The sequence below is a fragment of the Bolinopsis microptera genome, chromosome 6 (assembly GCF_026151205.1).
Source record: "Bolinopsis microptera isolate Bmic1 chromosome 6, MBARI_Bmic_1.0, whole genome shotgun sequence".
Taxonomy (NCBI): Eukaryota; Metazoa; Ctenophora; class Tentaculata; order Lobata; family Bolinopsidae; genus Bolinopsis; species Bolinopsis microptera.
Window position 1 is genome coordinate 15124490 of NC_087077.1, and position 10184 is coordinate 15134673.

The following is a 10184-nucleotide window of genomic DNA, read 5'->3' on the forward strand; positions in this document are numbered from 1 at the left end:
GAGTTATGGTGATTTAGAGCCAATATTAGTTTTGACTTTCGACTATTAACTTTCGACTAATTAGCACATAATTTCCGGGTACTAAGAGCTGATTAGGAGCAGTAACGAAGTTTGAACTTAATAAATGAATCTATAAAAGAGTTTTGCAAGTCTTGGAGGATGTACTACATGCGTTGTCGAACAAGAAAGAATACAATTCAGTCATGTACAATTCGCTATTCAGTGAAGTACAATATTTTAATCACGTACAATTCGGTCACGTTCTATTCAGTGAAGTACAATAATTGAATCACGTACAATTCAGTCATGTACTATTCAGTGAAGTACTATAATTTAATCACGTACAATTCAGTAACGTACTGTTCAGTGATGTACAATAATTTAATCACGTACAATTCAGTCATGTACAATTCAGTGAAGTAAAATAATTTAATCACGTACAATTCAGTCACGTTCTATTCAGTGAAGTACAATAATTTAATCACGTACAATTCAGTAACGTACTGTTCAGTGAAGTACAATAATTGAATCACGTACAATTCAGTCACGTACTATTCAGTGAAGTACAATAATTTAATCACGTACAATTCGGTCCTGTACTATTCAGTGAAGTACAATAATTTAATCACGTACAATTCGGTCATGCACTATTCAGTGAAGTACAATAATTTAATCACGTACAATTCAGTCACGTACTATTCAGTGAAGTACAATAATTTAATCACGTACAATTCAGTCACGTACTATTCAGTGAAGTATAATAATTTAATCACGTACAATTCAGTCACGTACTATTCAGTGAAGTACGATAATTTAATCACGTACAATTCAGTCCTGTACCATTCAGTGAAGTACTATAATTTAATCACGTACAATTCAGTAACGTACTATTCAGTGAAGTACAATAATTTAATCACGTACAATTCAGTCACGTACTATTCAATGAAGTACAATAATTTAATCACGTACAATTCAGTCACGTACTATTCAATGAAGTAAGGTTGAGCGAGGGCTTGGTTTAAAACTTCAAATTAAGAGTTCTAGTTATATCTATATTCTTGGTATTAAGTGGGAACTGGGAGACTTCTAGGAAAGTTTCAGTGAACTTGTGACCAAGGATAACAGAAAGGTGATGATATTACCATCTAAACTGTCTTTGATATTCAAGCTGAGTTTATCTGGAACAGAGTCGACATATTTCCACACTTTCCTGAGTATAGGAACTGGTGAGTTCCCCAAACGTCCGCAAGTTGTACCTTTGTAGTGTTGTAGTGTTCCGCTGTTATAATATTACATAATTACTTTATTAACTTAACTTAGCGCCCACCTGCCACACAATAACATTTCAACCAAAGTTCAGGTTACAACCACTCGGCCTACAACAGCTCTCATATTACCACACTTTGTACACAACACATCTCAGTGATCCAGTTCCTCCTGTAGATCAGCTGTAGATTATTGAGTTGTTACTGACGTATCACTGTCTCACATCCACACATCACCCCCGTTGCAGCCCTGTGATGACAGCCTCTCAACCAGGTTTCGCTCCAGTTGCTCTTCTTCAACCCTTGGCTGGCTACTTTTGCTGCTGTTCTGACACTGCTCCCACTTAGTTTTGGATGAGGTAACTTTCTGTAGAAAGGCGGAGGGGGTCTGTGTGATTGGGGGGCTTCGTGCTAACTACAGCCTAACGGTAACAGTGTGACACGCCCTCTGACAACATGTTTGGTATGATATATACCTGGGTGTACCCACGTGTCATAACGGTTATCGAATATATAACACATCTTATGCGGCTTATTTATTACTACACGTCTTGTCTGACATAATACCCGGTCAGACTATACTTTGTTTGGTTGTTTGTTGATGTTTTACCGTCCACTATCACAGGTTCTGACCACTGGATTTAGTATGACCGAGAAGCGAGAACCCTTAATTATAACCCTTTAAGTTTTTAACTCGTATGACTTTATGATTCGAAGCTTACATAATACCTATTCTGTTAATATCTATTATGAGATATGAGTTCTTTTCGCAGCTCAATATTTAATCCCAATTAGACATTTTTTGTTTCATTCACTTTCTTCATCAAACTTGTTGTTTCTGTTTCTGCTACATATCAAAGCTTCACCAATTTCAAGCACTTTTAATAGTCGAACGTTATCAATTAGTTATAATCTCTGTCTGAACGGAGAATCTGACATATTAATATGACATATTCATGCATGCGGTTAAGCAAATTACTAAATTAACATTCTTCTCAGACACTATAATTACTAAAGTCTAGAAAAACGGAAGAAAGATTTTGTACCAATACTGTATAGTGTATAAGAGCCGCACCCATTTCTCAAAACAGAACAGTTTCGCCTGAACTTGTTCAATGTTCAAGAGATGATACTTAGATCATAATATATGATTGAACACAAACACTCATTGCTAGAGAACCTCACAGGATTTCGTAATGACGTTTCATTGTTTCACGACAAGATATCAACACTCACTACATATAGGAGACGTGTATATTTATGGAAGACAAAAGTACTGTCACTAAATGCTCGGTTTCCTTTCTGGGAGGACTGTCAGTCTTATAGATTTCATATCCTAGTTGGAGATTTGGTTATTGTTGTTGTTGTGATGTGGTGCGTCAGAGGTTCGCTCCAGAAGTGTGTCCTATGCATAGTTCCTTTGCTAAGAACTTCTCTGAATTAGATGTCATCGTGTCTGGGATAACATCTGTTTTGCCAGAGATTCGCTCTCTTGTCTGGATGGTAGCTGTTGTTTTCGAGTGTAAGGTCATTGTTATAGTAACGTCATTGTTATAGTAACGCGAAACAAAAGATCATCATTTGCTTGAATGTTTTGGGTTCAATCTTCTAGGGAAAGTGCGGATGTTTTCTATATAAGAATATAGAGCGTAAGAGTCATTCTAGATTATTATAATCTCGTGTGGCACGTGTATTACACTGTACCGTACAGTGTACTTCAGCAATGTTAATTGCTTTACATTCTTATTCACAGTCATTTTATATTACTTATAGTCAGTTTATATTACTTGGGATTGGATTGGGGGAGCTGGGACACATTTCTTCCACTTTTGATATATCCGGTAGTAACTGGAATAACATTGTTACTTTTGCTCTATCCAGTCGAACCTTTCTCAGCCATATTTTTTTGTGACGATCTGTACACATGTATCATTTTTGTATTTTCTGTACTATTTCAGTTAACGATAATTATATCACTAATAATCTGGGAATAGAAGACATTCATTCTCATCCGAAAGAAGATGTTTTCCTCACAGGATTAGTAAAATGGAAAATGGCTAACTTTAGATAATCTCATTTTTCACTTTTTTTGTAGTTTTTTCTTGGAAATTCAATTTCTTTCCCCGTAGAAGCTATAAGTGTCATCATAGAGACACAAAGACTTCGATATTAAATCTTGATGACAGTTCTTGTTGGTTCTTCATGAAAAGCAGAATTACCCGAATTACCCGAATTATCCCGAAGTTACACCTCTTAAAGAAACAAGTGCCGAGTTTCATAATTTGCCAACCTCAGTTTTATTTAGTCTCGGGATATTTTGCTTGGAATAGAACACATCGGTTAAAATTTTTTGCAACTTTATTGCAAGGAACTCGTATTTATAATTTCCGTGTTCAGATTTTTCAGATGATATATTAATGTTAACATATTTTCGTTAGACCTTAATTCCTGGAACGTTTAAGAAATGCCACGAAGAATTTGTTAAATTTCGAGATCTGGCTTTGATCATTTCCAATTGTCTACTTATGTGACTAATTGGTTAACATGCTGGATTCATTTTGATAATATCATGCTTCCTTAATATGGGATCAATTTTGTAATTATCACGTATAAATCGTAACGGAAAGGTCTTGAGTCTATGATTAACATTGTCAAATTTTATACTAGTATTAGGATACGAATTTGATACCATATAAATCGTTAATAAACTTTATTTTGATATTACTTATTTTCATTCCCACCGTATGACATAATCTCTAATGATAAACTTTTATCATATTTATATCCATACTCTTTAAACTTTCAAATAGCAATGACGACAGACAACTTAATATGGATGTTGAACCAAGAGATAACACACGAAAATACCTAATTTGGGCTGTGTTGAATATGTATACTATAAAGTACATATAATGTAGCATATATTTAACCAAATTATGAAGCTCGCATCCGCTCGGCTGTCTCAGTGTCTCAGTAACTCAGTCCACTGTAAGTTAAGTTATCAACTCCTTCTTTGCTTCTTCTCTGACACGGACACTCGGTGTCTCGATGTGGTGTGATGCACAAATCTTGTCAGCATCGACCGAGTATTATCATCCATCATCAACTCAGTATTATTTTATATGCTATCTCAGATAATATCATCGCTGTGCTTTACGTTTTTCTGTGGATTGCATAAAGTTAGTGTTGAAGAGTAGATTTGTTCTTGCTGGCTGTGCTTGATTGTTTTTATCTGGTGCGGTGTAGTTTTTGGTAGAAAAGGAGTGGTCGGAAGTTTCGTAGAAAATTAAATTTGTTAAAATTGTCATTTTCTGAATTTTTTAGGCGCCCACATGTTTGACTAACTAACTAACTAACTAACTAACTAACTAACTAACTAACTAACTAACTAACTAACTAACTAACTAACTAACTAACTAACTAACTAACTAACTAACTAACTAACTAACTAACTAACTAACTAACTAACTAACTAACTAACTAACTAACTAACTAACTAACTAACTAACTAACTAACTAACTAACTAACTAACTAACTAACTAACTAACTAACTAACTAACTAACTAACTAACTAACTAACTAACTAACTAACTAACTAACTAACTAACTAACTAACTAACTAACTAACTAACTAACTAACTAACTAACTAACTAACTAACTAACTAACTAACTAACTAACTTCTAACTAACTAACTAACTAACTATAAACTAACTTCTAACACACAGAGTAAGGTGCTAGCAAGATGACGTTCCGAAGTGTATCCCTAGACAAACACAACTATTACAGAGCAAAGCACGATGCAGCACCTCTTACCTGGGATAGGAACTGTGAGAGTCATGCTCAGAACTGGGCTAACAACCTCCTCAGAACCAACACTTTCGGGCATTCCAGTGACAGGTCAGAGGGAGATCTGTCAATTTGGACGACATGCCATCATTAGATATAATATGCCATCATTAGATATAATATGCCATCATTAGATATAATATGCCATCATTAGATATAATATGCCATCATTAGATAGGGGGTTAATCCTGATGGAAAAGAGTATTATTTGGGAAAAACAATGGAATCTTCATCCTCATACTCCATATCCTAATACTCCACACCTCACAGGAACGATATGGGTGAGAATATCTGGGCTTACTACATGACGCGTGGTACGAACACGAAAACAGACGAACAGATGGCTGAGGAGGCTATTAAAGCTTGGTAAGTTAAACTTCCCTATCTTCTGAAGCCTCCGTTGGGAATTGGGATCACAAGAATGTATTATGAGACAATATAGGACACGAGATTAAATCTAGAAGCGCTAGATGTATAAACGGACCGGCTGTAATCCTACAGTGAAACTTCACGGATCAGCTTTGTTTACACTTAAATTTAGAGCTGAGTATTAATGTTTGTGTTCATGTAATATTGTAATTGTGATGTTCACTATTTCAATGTAAATTGGAATGTCTATCCTGTCCAGGTTCTGTAAATTACTAACTCGCCCATGCTGTCCAGGTTCTGTAAATTACTAACTCGCTATCCTGTCCAGGTTCTGTAACTTACTAACTCGCTATCCTGTCCAGGTTCTGTAAATTACTAACTCGCTATCCTGTCCAGGTTCTGTAAATTACTAACTCGCTATCCTGTCCAGGTTCTGTAAATTACTAACTCGCTATCCTGTCCAGGTTCTGTAAATTACTAACTCGCTATCCTGTCCAGGTTCTGTAAATTACTAACTCGCTATCCTGTCCAGGTTTTGTAAATTACTAACTCGCTTTGCTGTCCAGGTACGATGAGGTGAAGAAGTACAGCTACATTTTCCCTGGTTTTAGTAAGAAGACCGGCCACTTCACTCAGGTCGTGTGGAAAGATACCACTAAAGTAGGAATGGCTATTGCTAAGAGTGACGAGAAAGCTTTCATTTGTGCTAACTATGGTCCCCAGGTAGGTTTCATTCGGTTCCTTGCCCCAAGTGCCAGTTTGTGAGTTCGTTGATTAGGCGGGAGAGCTAACAGGGTTTGATGTTGCGATTGTTATCAAGATATCTGTCTGTTTTCCTGACTAACTCTATAAATTTCAGGGAAATGTCTTGGCTAAAAGTGAGTTCAAGAGGTGCGTGAAACGAAAGAAAGGAGCTTGTTCCATCATGTAAATGTGTAAAGTTGTTAAAACTGTACAATTGTTTTGGGATTTGAAACAGTTTTTATTTTTAAAGACGTTCATACTGGAGCAAAGGATTAGGTATTACTATTTATATCAAGGTTGCTTCATGACATTTTTACCTTCCTTTTTTTGGACAAATTTAAATTAATTGACATAATTACTGATAATATTGCTACGAATACGTGATCGCAGATGAACTATTATTGAAATATATTATTTTTATCTCATTTTTAAGGGATGTTGTTTTGGTTAAGAAAGCTATTTTCAATCGCTCGAATAGAAACTGAAAAAATTCATTTATAGTAAATAAAATTCGTTAAATGATTCTCTTTTCTTAGAGCATGTGAAAGAAGGGAGGTTGCTGTTCAAATTATTTTGTATTTTTTGCCAAATTTTTAATTTTGATGATGTTTCTAATTAAATAATTGTTAAAAAATAGCTGCCTGTTTTTTTGCGTTCACACACGTCATATTTCATAAGTTTGTTCATTCTAGTCTATTCGAATTCGAATCTCAACGAAACAATGCTTACAACTACATAAAAATACGCTGATAACATAGTTGATTTGAAGCAGGTAAAACCAAAAACTAATACATAGGTTCTGTCAAAATTCCAAAATAGAACTAATGAACAAATGGCGGGAACCAGAAATTACGGCGGAGGATACTATAGCGGAACTTTTCAAAATAGGTGGACAGAATACGGCGAAATCACTTGACCCCTTCATTATTTTTATAGATTCATTCGAATATGATTCACATTATTTACTTATTTTTCTAGAACCTTCCAGTTCCACAGGACATGACATCCTTTACTGTTTGTTTGTTGAACTATACAGTATTGTGTTTATAACAAGACGTAAAATATTGAAGCTGATAACATCAAATTAACAACGTTTTTTGTTAGCGACGAAAACTGATATTTCAATGTTAATATTTTCGTGTAATACAGGACACTACTTGATGTGTTAGCCAAAAATGTTATCTTCTTCCAACCCAAAGTAAAAATATGTAGAGTTATTCTTTATATCAGAGCTAGGATGTATATGTGTACTTTTGGTAATGAATGTTGCTTTGACTAGAATCAGGAACAATGTAATCCTCATTACCCGAAATACGTTTCCTCTATTTCTTAAAAATCTGAGTATTTTTTATTTTATTCAGGATTTAGATTCTCAAATTTTGATGATTCAGGTTTGAATATCTTAATCTTATCGGCTAAAATTTGGCTACAATAACAAAATCTTACCTGTAAGCCAAGCCGAAAAAATCATCAGCAGTTTACACCGGTCAGGCGGCTAGCTCTCACCTATAGATCCACACGGGGTTGTCCAAGTTATACACAAATTATTGTTGAAGGATTACTAACTTTAAGTTAGTAATCCTTCAACAAAACACTGTCTAGTTTAAAACTAGACGGCGACGGCGTTTGAGTATCAAGAGGGCGTACAAGAGGGTGGTCTGTAAGACTATATATTATAGCAATTGTAATTAATTATAGTTATCGTTATACACTTTTTAATGTTAATAAAAAAATTACGGCGGAGGACACTATAGTTCTATAGAGCGGATCTTTTCAAAATAGGTGGACAGAATACGGCGAAATCACTTGACACCTCCTTAGCTATTTTCAAAAATTCATTCGAATATGATTCACATTATTTCGTTATTCTTCTAGAAGGAATAATATATTTAAATGCCCTCACTTTCACAAGTTTTTTAATTAAGAACCCGGCAGAAGGTTACCTAAACGAACGGATGAGCTAAAATAATTTCCTTTACAATATTCTGGAACTTAAAAAATTTAATAGCATTTTGAACATTTTAATTTTGTACATTTTATTTAATTTTGTACATTTTGAACATTTTAATCGCATTTTGAACGCTTAGTCATTGGAACAGAAATTAAGTTTGAGTAATATTCACCATATGATGACAAACCAACATGCTGAGTCGTGTGACTTTTTACTAATATATTATTCGTTTTGCATATTCGTTTTACAATATTGAATTGAAGCCACTTATTATATACCTTAGGACCAATAAATTTGGTTCACAATAAATTTGGTTACCATAATTTTAGTCACAAATTTCGCAAATTTTTAGTCTACAACAACTTAGTCAAATTTTTCGACTTTTCGAGACCATTTTCCATTCCATTTACCTTAAGAACGACAAATTTAGTCTACCCCGTCTGAGCATTACAGATTAAGCTGCAATGCATTACTCGGGAATTTCAATAACATCAGATCTAGATATGAGTTTGTGACTATGAATCACTAAGTTCTTCAGTACACTGTTCAGTTTCTTTTTCACCCTTTTTCGACTTTACCTTTTTTGTCGGTACGACGTAGTTTTATCGATATGATCCTTCAGCCGTTTCAACAGAGCATGCATTGGGATGGATCGATTAAAAATGTAATGTCCAAGAGGAGCTCTAACCCTTTAAGTGCAATAGGACTTTGGTACGGTTTTGTGCAGTAGGAACGGTGCAGTGATTTCATATATTAATTATAAACAATGTTAGCCTAATAATATTCATGTCATATTTGCTGCTTTAAAATTAGTCGCCGAAAAATTTAGACTCATGAAATTTGGTTTACAACAATTTTAGTCAAAAGTTTGACTAAATTTATGGTAGACTAAATTTGTCGTTCTTAAAATAGTGTACTACAGATTATACCGCGACTACTACTTTATTCTAGACAGGCATGGGTCTAGAGAATATTCTGCGTGTGCCAAATGTATTTGTTCTAGACTCTAGTAGTTAAACTGTGCTAACAATTCAATTTTCGCACACTTTGGTTTTTTCCGGTGTCAAAAGACATTATTTGTATTATAGGTCACATTGAAGGCGTGATATATTCCTTGTATTCCTTGTACCATGACAACTTCATCATTTCAAAGTAGGTGGTATTGTTTAATGTTTACCTCATGTTCTACAGTTCTATATTTGACAGTTCTAGTCAATTATCAGCCGTATGGGATATTTCACTTTTAGGATTGAAGCCCTTTGTCTATTCTGTTTTCGTTTAACAAAATCCCAAAATTGCCGCTCAGCTTCGTTCACCAATTTGCTATTTAGCGCAACCGATAGAAACACTTCTTTAATCGGGGTTTTTATGTCTCTGGTCTTAATTCATAGTTATGGTTGAGGACGTACGGTACAGACAAAATTTGTACTCATTGAAGGTAGAATTGATTGGCATTTATTTTCGAAATTTTGTAAATCTCGCAGTTAAATGGAAAAAGTTGAAAATTTAATCGATCGCTGATCGCTGCAATACAAGAACCTTCCGCGAGAAACCAGCAACGACGAACTTTAAGTTGGTCAGTCGACTTTAGTTTAGTCAGAAATTTGGGTGTTCCTAGTTAGCTAGTTGACTTTCCGTCCATTGCGACTCTAAATAGTTATGAGTACCAACTGCCAACTGTCCAATTTACCTGCTATCACATGTATAACCGTAATAAACTAAAAACGCTTCCGTGATTTTTAATTGCCTGCGTGTTGTAACATTCATCAAGCGAACAATGTGAAGAGTCGAGAATGCAATTCAGATCATATCTTCTTTAATCTAGAAATATTGGATAATTCTGGAGTCGATAGATCAGTATCTCATTTTACTTGTCGGCACCGCAAGAAGTCACTAGCACAAACATGCATAGATTAAGCATTCTTCGGAAAATTGTAAACTTGGCGAAGTAGCTGAATGATCAGAATAAAAGGGTTAAAAACAGGAAAGAATACGTGGTTTTCATT

At 34.8% G+C, this 10184-nt stretch overlaps 1 protein-coding gene across 1 annotated transcript; it reads left to right on the forward strand.

The window, feature by feature from the left end:
• Positions 1-4991: 4991 nt before the first annotated feature.
• LOC134816970 (Golgi-associated plant pathogenesis-related protein 1-like) lies at positions 4992-6863 on the forward strand. Its single transcript, XM_063826030.1, has 4 exons — positions 4992-5165; positions 5385-5480; positions 6050-6206; positions 6343-6863. Exons 1-4 carry the CDS (start codon positions 5011-5013, stop codon positions 6412-6414), a joined length of 480 nt encoding a protein of 159 aa, XP_063682100.1. The 5' UTR covers positions 4992-5010; the 3' UTR covers positions 6415-6863.
• Positions 6864-10184: the final 3321 nt, after the last annotated feature.